General features: G+C 39.0%; 3 protein-coding genes and 1 long non-coding RNA gene across 5 annotated transcripts; 2 read left to right on the top strand and 2 right to left on the bottom strand.

Moving 5' to 3' along the window:
- The first annotated feature begins 395 nt into the window (after positions 1 to 395).
- Positions 396 to 2,236, top strand: LOC120729685. The gene is made up of 2 exons (XR_005694974.1): positions 396 to 616; positions 653 to 2,236. It is a non-coding gene; the product is annotated as an uncharacterized LOC120729685 (long non-coding RNA).
- On the bottom strand, positions 2,097 to 8,892 carry sephs1 (selenophosphate synthetase 1). Its single transcript, XM_040025464.1, has 11 exons — positions 8,815 to 8,892; positions 8,607 to 8,695; positions 7,080 to 7,220; positions 6,880 to 6,976; positions 6,622 to 6,725; positions 6,405 to 6,512; positions 5,320 to 5,474; positions 5,135 to 5,225; positions 4,930 to 5,029; positions 4,434 to 4,646; positions 2,097 to 3,331 (listed from the first exon to the last, which is right to left on the bottom strand). The coding sequence occupies exons 3-11, from the start codon at positions 7,173 to 7,175 to the stop codon at positions 3,117 to 3,119; spliced, it is 1,179 nt and encodes a 392-aa protein (XP_039881398.1). The 5' UTR covers positions 7,176 to 7,220; positions 8,607 to 8,695; positions 8,815 to 8,892; the 3' UTR covers positions 2,097 to 3,116.
- Positions 8,893 to 10,708: 1,816 nt separating this feature from the next.
- Positions 10,709 to 14,733, bottom strand: bend7 (BEN domain containing 7). Its single transcript, XM_040025462.1, has 7 exons — positions 13,507 to 14,733; positions 12,835 to 12,912; positions 12,396 to 12,749; positions 12,076 to 12,195; positions 11,653 to 11,999; positions 11,134 to 11,241; positions 10,709 to 11,015 (listed from the first exon to the last, which is right to left on the bottom strand). Exons 1-7 carry the CDS (start codon positions 13,568 to 13,570, stop codon positions 10,839 to 10,841), a joined length of 1,248 nt encoding a protein of 415 aa, XP_039881396.1. The 5' UTR covers positions 13,571 to 14,733; the 3' UTR covers positions 10,709 to 10,838.
- A 34-nt stretch (positions 14,734 to 14,767) lies between these two features.
- Positions 14,768 to 21,229, top strand: prpf18 (PRP18 pre-mRNA processing factor 18 homolog (yeast)). 2 transcript variants are annotated; one of them, XM_040025465.1, is made up of 11 exons: positions 14,768 to 14,932; positions 15,279 to 15,356; positions 15,583 to 15,609; positions 17,171 to 17,272; positions 17,393 to 17,506; positions 17,692 to 17,838; positions 17,989 to 18,057; positions 18,597 to 18,737; positions 18,822 to 18,893; positions 18,964 to 19,119; positions 20,648 to 21,229. In XM_040025465.1, the coding sequence occupies exons 1-11, from the start codon at positions 14,867 to 14,869 to the stop codon at positions 20,726 to 20,728; spliced, it is 1,053 nt and encodes a 350-aa protein (XP_039881399.1). In that variant the 5' UTR covers positions 14,768 to 14,866; the 3' UTR covers positions 20,729 to 21,229. The 2 variants fall into 2 exon arrangements, with proteins under 2 accessions (XP_039881399.1, XP_039881400.1); XM_040025466.1 differs by lacking the exon at positions 15,583 to 15,609.
- The last annotated feature ends 659 nt before the right edge of the window (positions 21,230 to 21,888 follow it).

Here is a 21,888-nt window from a genome sequence, read left to right as displayed (position 1 = left end):
AGCAAGCTATCAAATACGGCGCATTTCTCGGTTTTTAAAAAAACGCTATGCGTCGCCAGCTGTTTAATCGGATTCTTGGTGTTACCTCCTTTGACAGTATCACAGTATCACAGTATCAGCTTAAAGCACTTGTTGCAGGCTGCTGAGTTTGCATATTTTGCTGTGAAGTACAGCCAGACTTTTGACCGCTTCGCCTTGGACATTTTTAATCTGTAGCTCTGCTCTAACAGAACGTACGTACCTGGCCCCGCCTACTATCCTCGGAAACGTAAAATGATTGGCTAGAAGTGTATCACAGCTCAGGAAAAAAAAGCACCGAAATGTGCGCTGCTTTTCGGTCTGGTTACTACCGTTTATGTCAGAACCGGTGCCATCATGGCACCGGACACCGGTACCCATCCCTAGTTATCACTATAAAATTTTTGATTTGCATCTCTTATTATTCAGTTTAATACATTTTTCTGTCATTTAATTCAACCGATCTTAATGTTTAATCAATGAATCATTCATTATGTCCATGGATTTTCAACTTGACTGATTGTTGTCTGGTCATTTGTAAGTTCCTTTTGAGAGGAACAATGTCCAGGTGAAACAACTGCGTTCAGAATATATTCAGGTACAACACTAAACTGGCATGCAATTACTGTAACAGAGGGTGATGGAGCTGGACGCTGCTGTGAATCATCACAAGTATATTTTTGTTGATGAGGCCGGTTTCAATCTGGCAAAAACTAGACACAGAGGACGTAACCTTATTGGGCTACCATCCACGTCCCTGGACAACGTGGGGGGAACATCTCAATGTGTGCAGCTATATCTGAAGATGGTGTGGTAGGCTGTAGACCAGTTCTAGGGTCATACAACACTGAACACCTGATAGTTTTTTTTAAATGAACTGGAGCAGGCCTGTCAGGGAGAAGACATCGTCTATGTTGTTGTGTGGGACAATGTCAGCTTCCACCATGCACAGCTGGTTCAGGAATGGTTTCAAACACACCATATTCCCCTTTCCTCAACCCAATTGAGAAATTCTTCTCTACATGGAGGTGGAAGGTGTATGATCGCCATCCCCATGAGCATGTCTCCCTTCTTCAAGCCATGTGTGAAGCTTGTGGTGATATAACTGCTGAGCAATGTCAAGCCTGGATTCGTCATGCCAGGAGATTTTTCCCACGGTGCCTGAACAACGAAGACATCCACTGTGATGTTGATGAAAACTTATGGCCCAATGTTAATGACCGGCTTGATTAATTGTATAAAAGTGATAAATATAAAAATATATTTTGCTTAGGTAAATGACTTGTTTTTTTTCTCCCTTTTTCGTGTGTGTGTATATATATATATATATACATATTTTATGTCTGAACGTAAGTGTAATATTTGCTGTGTAAAGTTTTACAGTTCAGTTACACTCATTCATCACCAAGGACAATTTGAAACGCTTACCTTGTATTATTTGCTCCTGAATGAAATGATTGGTAAAAGTACTAAGTTGAAAAAAGATCTTACTGTTTTGTTTGGGTGATTAAAGCAAATGTTCTCAAAATATATCACAATGATCATGTGTTCTGAAACAATGATTGAGTGGAATGAAAATATGTGCAAATACAATGAAATCATGACATCAGATTTTAAAGAATGACTAGTGGTGTTACAAATGTGATCAAATGTGAGTTTTGTACTGAGAGATTTAAAAATGCACACTTTAGTTATGAAAATAGTACCAAACCAATTAAAAAAACTGTAAAGGAATTACAACAAACTTTAAGAGAGTTCATGCTGTGTTGAAGAATAAAAGTGATCATACCAAATGTTGACTTTCAAACTTGTTACATTTGTATAAACTCTATTTCTGTCTCGTTTACTGTATTCAGATTAATTCTTGAACGTTCCAATAACTCGCTGCAGCTATTTCACAATTTCTTTGCAAAATATGAAGAAATGAATAGTGACTCAAGATTTTTGCACAGTTTTGTATTCCTATTCATTACAGAATAAAATGAGTACTTGTGCTTTTAAATACATTGACAACAGACACAGAAAAACTTTTTTTTATTAGAGAAGTTTATTTTAAGAGGTGGCAAGGGGGATTTTGACATGTTCCTGAAGTTTTACAGAGAGCTTCCCGATTTATCCCTGCTATCTGACCTTTGACCAGCTGGAAGCTTCACTGTAAATCAGCGTTCTTGCCGTACATACTCTGGCAATGATGAGGGACAAAAAAAAAAAAAAAAAAGATCCTGTACTTGTGGACTAACAATGAAGTTTTAGGCAGTTTTTCATATAATATTCCAATTTTGTATTATGTTAAACATGACATAATGAAAATGCAGATGGTTTACAGTTCATCTCCTGAGGGTTCTGCAGATATTAATGTATCTATGACCACACGATGATGTATAACAATAAGAAACCACTTTAGAGAAGTATCTGTTTTTTATAAAACTGTAGTTCAAAATTGTAACTACACTGTAACTACATGGCCAATTTGATTTAGTTTATCCACACAAGTGAGACCAAATTTCAAATAGATGATGGTTTATTAGTTTATGCAGGGACAATACAAAAAGTCAAAGTAATAAAAAACAAGCCATTCTGGTCGCACTTATTTTCTTTCAAGGCATCAGTTACAACAATGAACTAAAACTCAGCTGTATAACTGTACAACAAAGTAAATGAACAATAAACAAAAACGCCACCATGGTTTGATGAGAGCAGTTTTAAGAGAGCCAAAGAGGCAACCGACTCCAGACTTCCTAATGATTCAAAATGAATCAGCAGTATCAGATTATCTCCTATCAGAAGCTGCCTGCCAGTCAAGCACACTGAACATAACAGAGTACAATAGACAACAAAAGCAAGTGGATTTTAAGAATGCTCTATTTCTTACCAATTTTTATCACGGGGATACTGCAGGTGGAGTCCACTGGGTAGTGATGTGCCCCCACGGGGCCACTGTGTGGAGCTGTTTTCATGTTGATGGCACGCCAACCCAGTCTTTTCTGTGTACATACTATTTGTGTATATATTTCAACACTCTAGGATGGTTCTGTAGTTTATGTGTCTAAAATCACTCAGAGCTTTTGGGGTCCGGTCTGTGATGCAACAGAGGAGGTTTAAGAAGTTGCACCAGGTGTTGGATTGACATTCTGTGTGGCCGCCTGTGGTGCTACCTCTATGATTCGTGGTTTGTCAATGATGCGAGCAGTGCGGTTTCCTTTCTCTACAATCCCGATGATCCATGCTTGATGACCTTCTCCGTATTTTGGGGATTTGATCTCGGCACAGAAGCGGGCAGCTTGTTCTCGAGGTAAACAAATAAGCAGGCCTCCTAGAAATGAAAGGAGATGTTGTCAGACAAGTGACTTAAATGAAGATTTAAGTCTAATTAAATCACTCATTTTTAGAATATGACACTGTTAGGGAGTACTCGGCCTTCTTACAGATAACTCTAAAGGCATTTTTATACATGAACAAATTCACAAGGTCCAAATTTGCCATTTCTTGCATGTAGCACACAGCTGGAGATTATCGGTGCCTGAGGTGTTCTCACTATTGGAAATACTGCCTGCAGGTAGTATGACATCCACTGGCTTTCTGCAAATTCTCCATGATGTGCACCACTCTCACATGGGCCCAACTGGATATAACAGACTTTTAAAAAAAAACCAAACAAAAAAAAAAACACAGCTCTAATGCATAAAGTGCACGTATGAAAACAGATTTGATATCAATTCTGCTGCAGATTGTTGATCACAGCATGAAACATTAAGCAGATAAACTAATCACAAAGATAGATCTTTTAACTGATGCGCTCAAGTTCCTGTAGATTATTTAACAACTTCTTCGGCTTCTGTAACATCTCCACATAGTTAAGCAAAGACGCTTATGTGACTGTAGATGCGCGCCTTCATCAAACTGCCTCAATTACACACGCTTGCCATCTTCCAACACTGTCTTGAAGAAATTAATGGCCTATAAAGTCTGATATGCTTAAAAGATAAATCAGAAGGACAGCTGAACCTCAGCCAAATTTCAGACTTTCAATCAGACAAAACATCAAAATGTAAAATTTTTATAACATGTCTTGCTTCTCTCCCCGAACATCAACCAATTATGGTCTGTTATTATTGCTGCTTTACTTATTTAGCTACCTAATTGTTAGGAGATTAAACTCTCAATTCACATCCCCAAACAAATTTTCCCGAAAGAGAAAGAAGCTGATTAATAATAACAGAACCACAGTCTTTTGTAAAATCAGTTACAGTGAGAAGTGGCTTTACCTTACTGATGGCACATAAAATTCAGTAGAGCTGCCTCTAGTTACACTTTTTCATTTTCTAAGATCTTTTTCCAGAACTTACTGCATTCCTCAATGCATTCCTTGGTAAAATCTCAATGTCTTGAAAACATTAAAATACACACGCACACACCTGATGTTTCAGGACAGGTGCCATGCATGAGCCCGAACATGTTCCCACAGGCTTTAGACACGGCGGCCATCTTGGCGAGCACTGGGAGGTTGTGGATGACAAAAGACACCTCACTTCGCTGTTGTCGTGCCAACGTCTGAGCGTGGCCGAGGATGCCAAACCCTGTGATATCGGTCGCTGCGTGAGCATTGAACGTGTGCATGAGACCCGCAGCTGCAAGCAAAAGACAGTAAGAAAGGCATCATGATGATCAATTTGTTTATTGCCAAAAATCTGCAAACACTCAAGTAATCTGGATGCAATAATGTCAACTAGTAATATAATAGAATCTAATGGGTAATAATACTCATTACATTCTTACTAACAAATAATTACTAATTACGAGAAAACAAAGTCATTAGAACCACATACTCGGTAATGCTATTGTTAAAATGTAACCGAGAATAATCAAAAGTTTAGGCAGGCAGAAAAGGTCACATGCTCTTAATGGTCTTGCCTGTCCTGTTGAGCCGAGCCATATTCATCATGGCTTCATGGTAGGCCAGCTCTACGTCCTCCTGCGTCACCACCAGCTTGATCTTGTTCCATTTTTCAGGCTTTTCAGAGACACAAAGAAAGCATAAATAGGCAGTGATGTTACTGGTTATTATTAAACAACAGGTTTTTAACAAAATTATTCAGAAACGAGTTGGCAGACTTACAATATCTAGCCACTGATGCACTGCAACTGCCACTTGTGTTCCAAGTGGTTTGGTCAACACCAACACATCTCCTGGCACTGCATTGTCTGGCCTGAAAAACGTCAGACACAGCATCGTCAAGCTTGTTTATAAGGCACCCAAGGAAGCAAAAAACAGCAAAATATGCAGCAGGAACTCATTCCTACATGATAAACTCATTAGGCTGGCAAACTGTTGTTGCAACTCCTCCCATCACTACCCAGGGGTTGAGCACCGTCTGACCGCCTGTTACAGACGTCCCTGCCTCCTCTGATGCATCTTTGAATCCCTGGATGATCAGTGGCATGACTTTGTCTCTCTCCTGTAAACACAGAAGAATGTCAGAGTCGAGGCTCGGGACATTTTAAATGCACTGATGATAATAAGAGATGTCCCAAACTAATATGATTCCAGTACTAGGGCTATTGCATGAAATTACCCGTCACTTTATTACGTACACCTGTTCCACTGCTCATTGATGCAAATCGCATGATTGCAACTCAATGCATTTAAGCATGGAGGCACAGTCAAGACAACCTGCTGAAGTTCAAACTGAACATCAGAATGGGCTGATTTAAGATAAAAGCTGATTTAAGTAACTTTGAACATAACATGGCTGCTAGTGGTCTGAGTGTTTCAGAAGCCGCTAATCTACTGGGATTTTCCTTTGTAACCATCTCTAGGGTGTACAGAAAATGGTCCAAAAAAGAGAAACTATCCAGCAAATACTGGATGTCAGACATGGGAGAAGAAACACCAGACCACTACAAGCCGATAGGAAGACAACAGTAACTCTAATAACCACTTGTTACTACCAAGGTCTGCAGACACATCCCTGAAGACACAGCACATCAAACCTGAAGGCATCTACACACCAGAGCACCTGAAGACCACACAGGATGCCACTCCTGTCAGCTAAGAACAGGAAATTGAGGCTACAGTTACACAAATTCACCAAAACAGGGCAATAGAAGGCTGGAAAAATGTTGCCTTGTCTGATGTGTCTCAATTTGTGGTGCCACACTCGGAAGATAAAAGGTCAAAATTTGGATGGATTTTTGGATGTGCATCCAATCTGCAGCAACTGTGTGAAGCCATCATGTCAATATAGACCAAAATCTCCAAAGAAATTATTTCAGCACTTTGGTGAATCTCAAAGAATTAAAACATTTGCGAAGCCAAAAGGATGTCTAACCCGGTACTAGTAAAGTGTCCAGCAAGTGTACCTTTACTTAAGCAAGATGTGTCTTACTTTTTCTGACATTTTGTTGCTGACTCCCAGAAGCATCAACATGTTGTCACACTCAGTAACTCCCATGGCGTACAGGTCACTTAGAACATTGGCACAAGCAATTCTTCCCTATAGAAAAGAGACCATGAAAATTCATCACATACAGGTTTGGTATGCAAAGTAATTTAATGAAAGAAAACCAGAAAAGCAATGCTAATGAAGAAGGGAAGGTCCTTACCATCATGTAAGGGTCATCCACAATGGGATAGATGTAGTCTGTTGTCTGGACAAGAGAAAGGCCACCATGCCGGAGGGGGATCACACACGTGTCCATGCCAATGCCTTCATAAAGAATATCTCTCTTAATGTAATATTTTAGAGTGTCTGCACTTGTGACCTGTGAACTGTGACCATGTATTTGCTGCTATGCTTAAAAAAAGAAGGGGGGGGGAGAGCTAGCATTGCTATTAATGTGTTATATGATTTTAAGAATTACCTAATCGAGGCATAACCGCCCCCAGGAACTGTTCATCCTCTTGATAGTGGTTCTCTTGCAGGGTTTCTAGCAGCTTCTGTAACACATCTTGGGGGACCTGTGATTAGAGAAAATGACCACAATTTTGATGTATTATTTCCTCACTAATCTGTGCAAAGAAAATAACACATTCAAGGCAGATTTTTTTGTGGACAGCTAACCTTGCAGCCTGTGCCTTTGAGCTCAGCAAACCGTGTGAGCCTGAAGTTCTTGTCCAGCTCATAGCTTTCAGGGTTAAAAGACTCCCTCACAGACATGTCTGAAGAAGCTCTGGGTCCGCACCACTAGAACCACATCAATGACTATGAAAAATAAATAAAACTGGTGATTAGAGACAGTGTCTGGGTGTCTCAAGAAAATAAATGCAAATGTTAAGTTGCACAAATGACGCAACACAACAGTGCAATCACATCTGTGCAACATTTCAAGTGAATCAGTACAAGTACAACATCTGTAAGAGCAACACTGGAAAGAATAAATCAACCAAAATAACTGTAGATTAACTGTCTGCTGGTTGGCATCTCTTTTGCTGCAATGATAGAAATCTTGTCCCAGAGCTCTGTTGACAAAATATTAGGAACACCTAAGTACATTAGAAGTTACTACTATAAACACGACTCAAAGATCAGTGTGATATTATTGCAGGCGTGTTGTATTTTGTGATTGAAACAAGTTTACAAATAAATAATAAAAAACTGCATGGCGATTTTAATGCACAGTTGTTATTAAATGTTTTTAATTTGTTAAATACTAGTTTTGATAATTATTGTATTCTTTTTTTAAGGCAACGGGGGTGTCGGATACCTTTAAATTGAAATGCACAATAATGAATGTGGCATCACCTAAAAGCCCCCCCCCCCCCCCCCCATACTCTCCAATCACTGAAAATATAATAAACTTTTGTGTTTCAAAAAATAAGCTCCACAAAGTTGATAAAACTGAAACGCCGTGCAAGTTGGTTGTTACTTATAATCTCGGTTTTTAACATAAACCGGCGTGAGCTGATGAAGGGGCCGTTACTGGTATAGTGGGGTAGTGTTCAAGACAAGCAATGATCCCAAGTTCATTCAACCCTTGGGCACAGGCTAACAATAAAAGTAATGATGTGTGAGTGATTCCGTATGATGTGAGCGGCATAACACGCTGTCGGCAGCTCAGCTTTAAGACACGTGCGTTGATAATGACAGCTACACCCTCTACGTCTGTTTGTTTTGCTGAAAATGCAGTTTTGGCTACTGCTGCTGCTGCTAGCTCTTGCTAGCAAACGCTGCTCCATGCAGCAGCCGTTGAACAGCTCCGTGTAACAAAGAGCCGATGAGCAACCCACTTCAAGAGCTGCTGCATATCTAAAAACAGATAAGACGCACACTGCGACCTAAACGTGACGCGTAGCGTTGAGTCGCAGTGTCAGCTCGTAGCACATGTACGTTAAAAAGTTGCCGTAGAGCGCCGAACAAAAATGTCGGCGGCGGAAAAAATTAACCCTTTCCTGTCCCTCGCCATGCGATGTGTGCAACATTAGCGTCAACACGAATAAAACCGCGCTGCACCTGCTACGTGTGCAAACTTTGTAACGCTGCGGTGCAATAGAAGTGTTTACAACTGCTCTAGATGTGATTTTAGGACCAAAGCGGAGGTATATTCTTGCAACATTTCCCCTTTAATTGCTCTGACCATTTTATCCTTACCAGCTTCACTTCAGCGGCGGATCCCGACAGAAGAGCGGGGAAGGCACCAGCATGCACCGGGGCTACAAACGGCTGTCCTGCGAGAAAGCCTGACGAAAAGTGACACATATTTGACTTCTAACATTGGTCCAAGCAAATAAAACTGTAGAAGTATCGTGAGTAATTAAGCATATTGTGTTTTTAAAAAATGTATCCAACCTCTGCTCACCTTTATAAAAATGTGTGAATTAGAATGCAAGAAGGAAACTAACCAGATCTCAAAGGGTCCTCCTTCTGCACACTGGCGGCTTCAACATCCCCTTTAATGAGCTGTGAAGTCTGGCAACAAAATCTCAACAATGGAGTGTACCTTTAATTTACTGTTTCCCTCCAAGTGCGACTACAGCAACACAACACTGCCTGGCTCGAAGTTACCCTAATAAAAGATAAAATAACTTTTATTTTATCATTTTTAGCTTGTGTTTTGATAACAATTAGCCTAAATTTGAAACTTTTCTTTTAACATATTTGAGTGCTTTGTTTTGTTAATTATACTTTACACAATATAAAAAAACACACGAACAGCAACTTTGAATAAAGTAGATTTAATGGTGGGATCAACCTTATTTTTTAAATATATGTACAGTTAGCAAAAATGAAAGGAAAATACATAATGTCATCACAATATTGACACCAACTGCAGTGGTATGCATAGCCTAAAAATCTAATAAAGAAAAAAAAAAACATTTATAGTGTGCGATATATTTTTATATTTTCACCAAATGTAGACTGCAAACCTATTGTTAATTTGCAATTTTTTTTAATGAATTAAAATTTGCCCCAAAAAGAAATACATCGGACCATGTTTACAAGATGTTTGCATTTGGATGTAATGTCTGGATATAAGGTGGATGCTGCACTGCACATTAAACCCACTAAAGTTACTTGAAAGGCACAATTCACAATGAACAGCTTCCCGTGAAGTTTAGTTTTTGCTAAATAAATGAACGCAATAGTGTTATAGTACTTAGTCTCATTTGAGATGTTTGATCTTTATTTCATTGCATGGAAATAAAACAAGTTAGCTTTTAAGGCTGTTGTCTTTTATGTAAACAGTAAGTGACCGATTTTATTACCTAACTGCTATATAGTTCAGTGTTTATTTTCACAAAATTCCAAATCTCAGCATTTAAATGGGGCCCCAATGAAAAGCCTTTTGGAACACAAATGCTACATTGGGATTCTTGTTTGGTCCTATTTTATGTCTCTTTACATTCATAGCACATAGCAGTTAACAGCTGCAAATAGTGGCAAAATGCACCAATTCAGAGAAATAATGAAGACAAGACTCTACTGTAAGGCCATCGTGGCAGCCATTGGATTAACCAGTTGTGTTCGCTGCTATCCTCTCTTCACTTGCAGCCTGTTTATTATCACAGCCTTTAAAAGAAGGAAGAAAATATTGTCAAAATGATATATATATTATCACCAAAAAGATATCTTAATGAATGAACATGGCAACAAAATAAAATACTATTGTGACAATGAGGGTGAAATATAGAGGTGAAAGAGTGGATATGCGGCATGGTGTGAGGATAATTAGCTGACATTTTGGAAAGCTGCATGAAAATGTCAAAAGTCACTGTGACAGCATGACAAAGACCGATGAGCCAATGAGAGAGCTGGCAACACCAGCTTGTGTGTGTGTGTGTGTGTGTGCTGTGACAATGATGTGGGGAGAGGTAAAGCCATTGTGTACTCAGAGGGGGGCTGATGGAAAGATTTTGTAAGATGGAGGGCTGACATGAAGGGAACCAGCTACCAGAAAATGGTCAAAACAGACAACTGAATTAATGTATGTGTCTGTGTGTGTGCCCACGTGTGGCAGACACCCATAAGTGTAAAAATCATAATAATGAGTTTAATACTTGTGGATGGTCCATTTGAGATGTCTTCTGCTTCTACGGCATCTGAAGAGCCAAAGACAACATAGATTGACAGACGGCCTTTTCTTTAGCCTTGAAACGAGCTGCCTTACAAGTACTGTAAAAGGAATGGGCTTCCTCTAGCACCTTAATCAAGGGAAAATATTAAAATGGCTTAAATGATTTAGCAGCAGAACCTCTTTTCAGCCTCCTCCTTGCAAGTTTGATCTGATCTTGAAGGATCTGAACCCAGTCTCGTGGCCCAGGCAGCTTCTCTATTTTGTGTTCAGTGCAGTATTTCTCTGTAAAAACTGGACACACACCATAGTTACATTAACGTTTGTTCAGAAATGTAGTTACACTTTAGTTTTTCTTTCTCTGCCTTACCTTTAATGGCACCCACAATGTTCTGGTCCAAGCCCTTACGGTTATCATTTAGCCCTCTCTTCCTTTTGCCATTTGGCAAGGAGTTAGCCAGCGTGGCGTCATCAAAGAAGGCACACACCTAAACACACAGCAGAGCTCTTGACCAAGCAGCATTTTTGTTCTTTGTTCACATTTCACACGATTATAAAATAATCAGAGCGACAGAGAAAACGCTTTTAAAAATCATAGACGTGCACCAGTTTCCGGAACAGCAGGCTGCCTGAGCGTGTATAGTTGACCAGAATGGAGTCTAGCTGGGCCTTAGAGATAAACACGTCATAATCCTCTGCAAGACGCACCTCAGACTGTGAAGGAGTCAAGCAACACAGAGTGTTAATTGTAAAGCATTAAATAAATATCACCAGTTGAAATATGAGTTTTTAGAAAGAAAAAGCGCGAAGACGTTATCTTCATTTCTAGCATTAGCTCGAATCATAGATGTGCTGTAAAATAAACCGCAAGGATGTTTGCACAAAGGTTTATGTCTCATTAGGCAAAAAACAAGGAAAAATCAAGGTACTTAAACTTTTTTTTTAGATATGGAGCTTCACAAAAGAAGCGACGTTTAGGCTGCAAATTATTTTTACATGCAAATACACATACACGTTCAAATTCATAAGACAGGTGCAGTGCACCTGAATCAAATTAAGCGTGCAAATGAGGCTTGGTAAGCACACGTTGCTGCATACGTACATCCACACTAAGGTAAAGATTACCTCTAATGCTTGTGATTCCCTTAGTTGGTTCAGGAGAGGAGATGTGTTGCTGACCGTCACTGGGTTGGTCTGAGGTGGTGGCACAGGAATGTCAGAGGAGATGGGATGATTGTTGGTTGTAGATGAGTCTTGTTTCTCACATTCTCGCTTCTTTACAGATTCCACAGGTGCAGCTTTTAGCAGTGATGCATCCAGAGGAGCAAGACCAGCTCTTCTGGTGCTAAACACAGATAGCGGAGCCATCCTATAGATTGGCCTCCTCTTTCGAGGCCTGCGGCGAGGACTGGGTCCTGCACCTAGGCGAGGTTGAGACGGCGATGCTGCCCTTTCCTGCTTTTCTAAAGATGCTATTAAAAGGCAGAAAAACATTATATTGTGTTTATCTCTTTATTTTAGAGTGTGTATTGGTGTTCATTTACTAACCTTTTTGATTCTGCATCAACCTCCTCATGCCACGTAGTTCCTGCAGAATAGCCTGCAAGGTGCCCTTACAGTTACACATACAGCAGGGGGTTTCTGGCACAGTAGGAGGAACTACATCTGCTGGGAAATGAGGGATGCATCTGTTAGCGCTTGTTCACTCTAACATATGCACACAAGTGCAAACATGCTTTAATGTAACAACAAAGGTGTAAGCCATTGCTGGTGTTCATCACTCAATATTTAATGAAATTCACTATTCTTCAAATAACTTAAAATTTGTTTAGTAGTTTTCTCCTTTCAAACATGCACCGATATCCTACCATTAGTTTCATTCACTTTGATTAAACCCTTTGTGCTGTTGAGAATCCTGAGGGCTCTGGAGCGTGTGCTGTACTGGCCGCAGCCTGGGCTGTTTGGGACTGGGATGGATATGGATGAAGGTGAAGGCCCTGGATCCTCTGCAGAGTTCCAGCTGTTGCTCTGGTGGTCCTCTGACACCAGAGATAAAAGTTCAGGCTGATTTATCCAGTTCAGAGGCTTTTCCTGGGGCTCCTTTGTTAAGCTATCCTGCTCTGTACCAGCACGCTGGTATACTCTGCTGGTCTTATCGCTCAGAAGCCTCATCATTCCTGTGATTTGCCTTTTGATCTCCATGCCCTCATCCTCCAGCCAAGCTACATTAAGAGAGAATGGTGCTCATGTAATTACTGATATTTTGTATGATATATAATCAAAATTCATTCTCTGAATGGCACATACCATCAGGCATAGCACCATCCTTTGGCTCCCCATTGGCATCTTTGGAGCTGGAGTTGATCACATATGAAGGCTCTAAATCTGCAAAGAAAAAAAACTGAATAGTTTCGTTATGAAGCACAGCTGTAAAGAAACGCAACAAAACCTTGGTGACAGATGTCACAGGATGATATTGCGGCCTTTTGCCTTGTAAGGTTGAAGCTTGTACGGGCTAATGAGCTGTGATGCCTACCAAAGCAGAACCCTCCACCTCACCCCCACCCCATCCCATGCAAAAACCACCACCTGTAGGTGGTATGAAGTAGTGTAGTCAAGAGAGGTGGTGTGTTCCTTACAGCTTAAGCAAAAAGTGCACAGTTGAAGCTCCTTGTTACGAGCTCAGAGTGCGCAACATATTTTCACATTTTATTCAATTTGCTTACTTAATTCAGTCTTAAAAATCTAACCGGAATGAGCCGCGTTAAGACTGATGTCTAGGATGTTTCTTTTATTTTCTTTTACATGCAAGATGTGAATCCCTATAGTTAGCTGCTGGTTAAAACCGAGGCACAGACTGGGCATTGTCGTGGCTATCGCTTTTGTTTACAGAGTCGTCTCTGCTGGCGCACAGCGCCAGACAAACACCCAGACACAGACGCGCGTCTTGCAAGGTCTTGCATTCATTCAGCAGCTTACCTCCATCCGTGACCAGTTTAAAGCTCTGTGACTTCCTTCTCCTCTTCCTTTCTCCAAACTCCATCTTCAGGTGGAATATCCAGTAAGTCGTGCAGTGGAAAAAATATTCGCTCTTCGGGAGGACGAAATCACTGACTAGGTTACACTCAGCGGAATCACTGTCCGTCTGCCTTATTAATCAGTTAAATTTATTTCCTGCTTGCGCTACAGATTCTCTCATCTCTTCGCAAATATTCGCAGTGTTAAGCTCAAAGTGGCCCGTTCAGTTGTATTCTACAGTCCATTCCCTTTGCCAGCATGATGCAGCTTCTTGGCTTCCGTCATGTAAATAAATTAATGACTTTAATATTAAAAAAATCGTCACATATCCCTTTGCGCCACCTGATGGTATGTTCTCAACTGAAAGGTCGAGTCAGACATTTGCTAGTGGTGTCCAAACTGTGGACCGGTATTAACACAAACAGCACTGAAACAGAAAAACAAACTTTAGAGATTTTTTTAAAATGACTTATTTTACAGGCTACTGTAGATGAAAAAAGGAGCCAAAAGCCAAACGTCGTTTGACTGAAAGGAGAAACAACTCAGTTACCAGATGTTTGGTGTTTACTGTGGTCGATATCTTTGTAAATCTATTTTTGTTCATTAAAGGGATCATGCTTCCTCCTCCACTCATAACAACTGTATAATTCTAAAGTCATCAGCAGAAAATATAGGAAGTAATATTGAGTCACTTATCACAAGTGAAGGCCATTTAGTCTCTTTCGCTATAATTTCCTTTATCACCAAAATACAAAAGATTTTGGAGGATTTCAAAAAGTTAAGTCAGGATTTTTCATCTTCCCTTCTTGGAGTATAGCGCATTATTGTCAGATACGTAAAACAAACAAGTGTCGACCCATTTTCTAAATTTCCCTGTTTGGATTGAACCTGTTTCGGTCCATTTTGATGCTTGACACAATGGGATCATAGTGGTGAGTTTAGAGGTTTGCAGGCTTGGAGCAATGCACTGGGCCCCGTCATTGTCCTCACAGCAGAACATGGTGTTCATAGTTGTGGTTTAATTGTTGGGTTATCCCAATATTTGGCTAAATACTGTGCATACATATCCAGAAAAGAATACATAAAGGAGTATCTCTTTTTTACTGTCTATTTGACCTTATTATTTTGGTGTCCTCTTAAATTCACTGAAAAACAGATTCATTTGACACAGATTACATTGTGTTCTAATGCTTTTATTTTGAAACAACTATTTTGAAAATTCTAAAAAGCTTCATGTTACCTTCCGGTTTAGGCAAGCGCGTTTCAGACTAACGCAGACTAACCTTAATGTGCTGTTTTTTTGTTAAAATAAACCTTTCAGATGGATATACTTAAAGCTGAGATCGAAAGAAAGAGGAAACTCCTTGAAGAAAAGAATCTTGTTGACGTAAGTATCCGACGAAGTTGCTTGTTATTGTTAGCTTGGCTACGTTGCTAACACGTCGTTTAACCAGGCTAGTTAAGTATTTTTAGAATGATCGTTTTTCATCCATATCGATAGCTTTATCTATAAAGTACTGAACTCCATCTGCAGTAGAATATAAAGCTAACTTTAGGATTAAGCTAAACACAGAGCTGTAGTTTACGAATTGTAATTGCTGCTACGTAACAGAACATTAACTTTATAGTATCACGATTTAAGCAGAAATTCTGGTATTTATACCGTTTAAACTTATCCTAACATTTAATTTTTTTTAATGCAAACATAAGTACCTGCTTCTTTTTCTTTCCAGGACTCAAAAAAATTCTTTAAAAGGGCTGAGCTCTCACAGAAGGAAAGAGACGATTACTTCAGAAGATGCGGATACAAGGTTCATGTCAACATCACTCTGCTTCTCACTCTCTCGATTTTCCTGAGACACTCAGACTTATTTAATTCACTGTCTGGCTTGGTTAGTGTGAGACAAAAATAACGAGTAAACCTTCTGCCAGCAAAAAGATAAGGACAGGTGTTGATACTCAGGTGTACAACAGTGTCTGTATTTGTGTTTACTGTGGTGTTTTCCCCCAATTTGCCTCTGCTGCCTGCATCTGTAGGTTCAGAGAGAGACTCCTGAGAGCCAGGTATGGCATTGCACAGTGAAAGTAGCCAACAGGATGCATGATAAAAGGATAAAACACACTGTGTCCTAAACGCTCATGCTTCCTAGGCATCCTTTCTGGAAGTTCTTACTGAAATCTGTTGGGATGAAAACCTAAAAGACATAGCGGAGGGCACATTTTCTGGTTGTTACAAATAACCACACGAGCGCTGGATATTTTGGTACAGGATGCCTGGACTCACCTAGTAGTAACTTAGTGTATAATAATTGGATATCAGCTTTACACAAATGGAAATATTCACCAGCTCACTTCTGCTGGATAGATTTAGACTTTTCAAGGTGATTTTAAAATTTTATCAATAAGATGAAAGCATTTTAAAGCTTGATTTAAACTCACCTGCATTCTGTGGATGCTAAACTGTGTTATTTCCAAATTATCAACATAGTTTAAATGTCATATAAATGAAATATTTATATGTGCCACAGTCATTATCACAGCTTTGCCTTATGCCAGGCTAGTTATGTATTACAGCCACTTGTCAGAAAGCAAAGGAACACGGAAAGGAAGCTTCAAAGCAAAAGTGGGACACTGCCACGGTGTTGATTTCAGCATGGGATAATGTACTGAAATGAAAAGTGTTTTTGTTATCAAGCTCTGCTTCTTATTTTTGCAGTTAATTTGTGACATAAGCTTTTAATATTTAAGCAAATTATGGTGTGCAACATGTTTACCGTGACATTTTAACAGCTGCTCAGTGGCAGATTGTATTTATGTTATACTTTGTGCAAAGCTTAAAAACCTGGCTCATTAAGCCATTCTCTTTGTACACGGGCAGCGTACTATGTTTTATTTAAAGCGAAAGAGCTGTTGTTTACTGAGAAGGCTTTTTGTCACCATTTGCTGGTTCTTTTAGATTGTGCTTTTTAAACCACAATCTAAGAGTGCTGGCATGCATGTGCCTTTTAAAGCATGATTTGGGTATATTTTGAGTTTTGTTGTGCAAAGAATACAGAGTATCTTTTTCCTGTGTTTAGGCCTGATGGGTGATTTAGACTTCTGTGGGAAATCTACCTTGTTACTTACGTTGTAACCAAAAACACTTTTTAACCCTATGCTGTAACCTTGCATGTAATCTGATGTAACTACACAGCAGGCCCACAACGGCTAGGGTTAACAAGGGTTTTCGGTTGCGTTGTAAGTTAGGATTTAAATTTCCCGCAGAAGCCTAAATCACACATAAGATGTTACAGCCGCTAAAGTTATCATGTTGGTGTAGTGTTTGTTATATGCTTTCTTTTTTGGTAACTTATTGTGTTACTTGTCTTTCTTGAGGAGTTGCCGGTAAGGGAGTGGTGTGAATGTTTGCAGTTCTGTTTATTTTGTTGATGCTTTTTTGTCTCTTTGGTCATGAGGTCTCAGCTCATGAAGACATGGCAGATGCTTTTTCCCCCTCATTTCTTTTGTAGTAGTTTTATTTGTCATTTGGCCAAGAAACATTAGATTAAATTGAGATCCTCCAAATTGCCTTCATGTTCTTCCAGTAATGCTGGTGTATTTCTGTTCCCTCAATATTGTCCATAAGATTGAGAAGAAAGAGGAAGATGAGCCATCCACTTCAACTAATCCAGTCTTGGAACTGGAGCTCACAGAAGAGAAGCTCCCAATGACACTTTCACGACAGGAGGTGAGTCAGTATAAAACATCAACACTTTCTTTTCATTCATTTTCCTTTAAATATCATAACATTTCATTTGCTTACCACCAAGTGAATAAATATTTCATTTGCATCACTGTTTTTGTGTAGGTTATTCGACGACTTAGAGAACGAGGGGAACCGATCCGATTGTTTGGCGAGTCCGACTATGATGCCTTCCAGAGGCTCCGGAAAATTGAGATTCTGGCCCCAGAAGTAAACAAGGTAGGATTGAGTGTTAACTGGATTTTGGAAAAAACATGCAGTTGAAATTCACATTCATTCCATCTACTCTGGAAAATTGCATGCCACTTTAAATGTTCTTGATTGTATTTAGGAGAGATTGAATTTATTTTAGTGTCAGAATGCTGATTGACACTCATAATATTTACTGTTTTAACTGTGCCAAGGGCTTGAGGAATGATCTGAAAGCCGCCATGGACAAGATTGACCAGCAGTACCTGAATGAGATTGTTGGAGGAACAGAGTCAGGAGAATTGGACACACAGCATGACCTAAAAGTGCACGAAGAAAACACCACAATAGAAGAACTTGAGGTACAGTGCAATGTCCAAGAAAAAAGAATGAATCTCCAGTTATTAAATAGCTTCTCTTTTTGTCAGATAAATTTTCGGACACAGTTTGTTTTCAATCATTTTATGTTTGTGGGTGGTGTTTTTGTGTTAATAATGAAAATATCCCCCTAGGCTCTTGGAAAAACTCTTGGAACAGGTGATGATGATGGAGACCAGGATGTTATTGCTAAATTTTTGAGGGTAAGAATTTCATGCTTGACCTTTTGATCTAAAGTTTTTATTAATTTACACAAAATGTTTTGGTTTTTTAGATGGTGAAAAACAGGAGCTTTTCTCTCATTTCACTTTGTATCTATTACTTAACTCTAGGGGAGGTCTATATAAATAGGAAAAGTTGTAAAACTAAAGTTAAAATTCCATAAATCTACACCCTCCGCAATTTCCAAAGCTTTCCAGTGGGGCTAATTGGTGTCTTTTTTTGGGGCCAATTCTGGCCCCTGGGCCTTACTTTTGACACCCCTAGTTTACAGGGAGCTCTTGGGTAAATATTAATAGTAATTAAATTATATACTACTATACCTGCTGCTGTTCATATGTTTACATAGTTTAAAAAGTTTAACCTTTTGCACCATTATCAAAAGGAGAATTCATTATGAGTTATTTTTATTATATTTATTTCTTTTATTTGTTCTTTTTCAAATGGGTCAAATAATGGACATTTGTCTAGTGTTAGTTACCACTGCATTTCTTGGAAACGTTTTCCTGTTGTTGGACTCTAGTTTCTTCTTGGCGTTTGGGCCAAAGATCTGAACAGCCGAGAGGACCACGTGAAGCGCAGCGTTCAGGGCAAGCTGGCCAGTGCGACACACTCGCAGACAGAGTCTTACCTCAAGCCTCTCTTCAGGAAGCTCAGGAAGAAGGTAATTTTTGTGGCTGGAGCAAAACAAACTATGGTGCATGGTTCTTTCATGTGTGGATTTACTTTTCATCATTATCTTTTACAGAATTTACAAGCTGACATCAAAGAGTCAATCACAGACATCATAAAATTCATGTTGGAGAGAGAATACGTCAAGGTATGATAATATCATGTAGCCCCTGTTGTTATTTTTGCATCCATTATAAACTTTCCTAAATGTCTTTTAGGCAAATGATGCATATCTACAGATGGCCATTGGTAATGCCCCTTGGCCAATTGGTGTGACTATGGTGGGAATCCACGCCCGTACAGGACGAGAAAAGATCTTCTCCAAGCACGTGGCCCACGTTCTTAATGACGAGACGCAGAGAAAATACATTCAGGTTAGACCCAGAGTTATACACACTTATGTTTTTATGCTAACCTGTTGCTGAGACAGACACGAACAGCTTTAGATATCACGGCTGAGTAGTTATTCCTATTTTACTTTTTGAAGTCCTCCACCTGGGGCGCATGTGCAGCGTGTGTAATTGGTGCAGTATAATGTAAATGTAAATTCCTCACTGACGAGTCAGCGCTTTGGAAGTTGACATTACCCTGACCCATGCGGACTCACAGATTTGGAAATATAATCAAGGCTTCAGAGTGTTTTCACATCTATAATTTGTTTTGTCTGATCTGATTCAGTTGATGATTTTTTTCATACGGTTTGATTTTAGCTGTGTCTGGGGCATGGGCAACAAAAGTACAGGAAGAAGGTGCTGCGTTCTGGAGTAGTTGGCCTGTGGTTGATTTTACAGCTAGTTGCTATAGTTAATGCACTCTGGCCATGTATGGTGCTATGCCACATTCCAGAATACAAAGCGTACCTGGTTACGGCAAAAGCATTTAGCTCAAACTTGCACTGTATGTCTTGTAATTAGGTCAGGTATATTTTTTTTGTAACCGAGTCCAATCGTTGTGTTCACATCTGCACAAATGAACCACACCCAGTGAGAAAGCGAATCATAATTTGATTCAAGCAAACCAAATAGTACTGGTGGGAAAACACCTTAGACTTTAAAGATTACAACTTGAAACTTTTTTAAAAGTTTTTAAAGATTTTTAAAATGTTCATATGGTTTTACACGCAGTCATGTGTGTCCTCTTGATTTCGGTCATGTTTTTATGTAAACCAAAAAACTGTGACCAAAACATATTTCTATGGAAAACAAAATTTACTCCTGTCCTTCAGGCGACTTTTAAAATCGTTATTAGGTTGGCGTTTGTTTTCAGGACAGCGTCCCGCATTTAAGTGTATAAGAGTTAATACAATCGAATTACCACTGCATGTTTAAGACAGTGTGTATTCGTGGACGTTATGAACATGCTCCTTGCAATTATGCAGTGTGTTTACATTATTTGGTGGTTATTAACAAATTGGCATTAGAATTCTGCCCCATGAGGAAAACATTATTGTAACATTATTGTAAAGACCCTACTTAAACTTACCCTTAAGTAGGGTCCTTACCTTACAATATAAAGCTCCTTGAGGCAACTGTTGTTGTGATTTGGCACTGTGTAAATAAAATTGAATAGAAACAGATTTTTAACAATAAGTAATCATTTTCGTTATAGTTGTGCATCCCCAAAAACTCTGTAAAAACGTAATATTCTAGGTTATATTCATATTTATTAAGGCTTACATTGTTTATTTGGCACCTGAGTGTTTAAAAGGGAAAACAATATTTCTAGGCAATTTAGGAAATGAGCTCCTTGGCATGCCCAGTAATAATGATATAACCTTATTCTTGTCTTAAAGATGGTTTCTGCTGGACCTAAAAGTGGGATGTAGCCTGAAGTCTCCGTTTTTAAACGCTTTTCACTCAAACTTTAATTTTCTTGATTGATTTTTTTTCCCTTTCTCTACAGGGACTAAAGAGGCTAATGACCATCTGCCAGAAACACTTCCCTACTGATCCATCAAAGTGCGTGGAGTACAATGCTCTTTAACTCGTTATTTAAGCCTGCCTGATCCGTTGTATCGCAGTTCAAAGTTGGATTTTTTTTTTCTTCCTTTTTTCTTTTTTTTGTACCTTTTGAATTTTGGTTGTGGCATAATCTTCTTTAGTAAGGGATTACTCTGGAAAAGATGTCTAAATTAAAGAAGACTGGGTTCAGTAAGCCTGTTTATGTACAGTCAATATTATGCCAACTTGTAAGAGTAAAAAGAACATTTTGTATTTCAACTCTTTTGTCCCAGTAGACTTTACGTCCTTCGTTGCAAACATACTGGGAAAATCTAGAAAGTTACTGTGGCAGAGAGCATAAATTTATTTGGATGCTTTTAATTTTAATATAGACCTCTAAGTCTTAACATCAACAAATGCTTTTCATGCTATGACAGTGTAAGTTTAATTACACCTGAGGTTTCATGCTTTTCATGCTGTTTTCTGTGCACTTTCTTTAAGAAAACAATAAACAAAAACAAAAAAGTGATCACTGTCATTAAAATATTTTTTCGTATTTTGTTTTTTTGAACACCATACATCGAAACTGTTTTTTAAATAAAGTGTTAACTATTAATTTCCCCTTTTAAATGAGATTAAATGAGTCAAGATTTGTTTTCTCATAACCTTAGCTGCAAAATTCACATAATAGGCCAATGATTTCTTAAATTAGTAAGATGATCTCAAATGAAGTACTCTCACCATAGCATGCTTCTGTATCTTCTTTATTGCTCATGTTTTTAAGAATTCACTGGCAATATTCTTGTAAGATATAAATACATAATTTAAGAAATCATTGGCCTGTTATGTGAATGACTAAACTGCAATCCAAAGCATCATTTGTTGAAAACTAGATTTGCACAATGATTGCTGATTAAAAACCCTCCGCTATTTTTTTTATTTTTTATTTTTTTTTTTTAAGACGCTAACAGCCAGCGTCATAATTCTGACCTTATTAAACAGAGTAACCATGGTGATATGATGTGCTCCTTGTTGTGATAGCACGTTCTCAGCTGCCTGAACCCACGTCACTACAGTTTCAGGCTGTCAAATCCAACCACGTCACTGGAGACCCAGCTGGCAGGTTGACAGTTGGCAGTGCAAATACCGTGAACTAGTGCTGGATTTTCCTCTGAACTTTCTCCCAGGATCCACGTCTAATTC

This window comes from Simochromis diagramma, unplaced genomic scaffold (genome assembly GCF_900408965.1).
Source record: "Simochromis diagramma unplaced genomic scaffold, fSimDia1.1 OVJJ01000293.1, whole genome shotgun sequence".
NCBI classification, from domain to species: Eukaryota; Metazoa; Chordata; class Actinopteri; order Cichliformes; family Cichlidae; genus Simochromis; species Simochromis diagramma.
This window is presented reverse-complemented; position numbering and strand designations above follow the sequence as displayed.

Coding starts and splice junctions, on each gene's coding strand:
- sephs1 (XM_040025464.1), bottom strand. CDS start 7,175: ATGTCTGTGAGGGAGTCTTTTAACCCTGAAAGCTATGAGCTGGACAAG. Junction 6,513..6,621: donor TGGATGACCCTTACATGATG/GTAAGGACCTTC, acceptor TCTTTTCTATAG/GGAAGAATTGCTTGTGCCAA. Junction 3,332..4,433: donor CACCTGTCCTGAAACATCAG/GTGTGTGCGTGT, acceptor TTTCATTTCTAG/GAGGCCTGCTTATTTGTTTA.
- bend7 (XM_040025462.1), bottom strand. CDS start 13,570: ATGGAGTTTGGAGAAAGGAAGAGGAGAAGGAAGTCACAGAGCTTTAAA. Junction 12,750..12,834: donor GGATGGTGCTATGCCTGATG/GTATGTGCCATT, acceptor CTCTTAATGTAG/CTTGGCTGGAGGATGAGGGC. Junction 11,242..11,652: donor GGGAATCACAAGCATTAGAG/GTAATCTTTACC, acceptor ACTCCTTCACAG/TCTGAGGTGCGTCTTGCAGA.
- prpf18 (XM_040025465.1), top strand. CDS start 14,867: ATGGATATACTTAAAGCTGAGATCGAAAGAAAGAGGAAACTCCTTGAA. Junction 18,058..18,596: donor TTATTGCTAAATTTTTGAGG/GTAAGAATTTCA, acceptor GTTGGACTCTAG/TTTCTTCTTGGCGTTTGGGC. Junction 19,120..20,647: donor CGCAGAGAAAATACATTCAG/GTTAGACCCAGA, acceptor CTTTCTCTACAG/GGACTAAAGAGGCTAATGAC.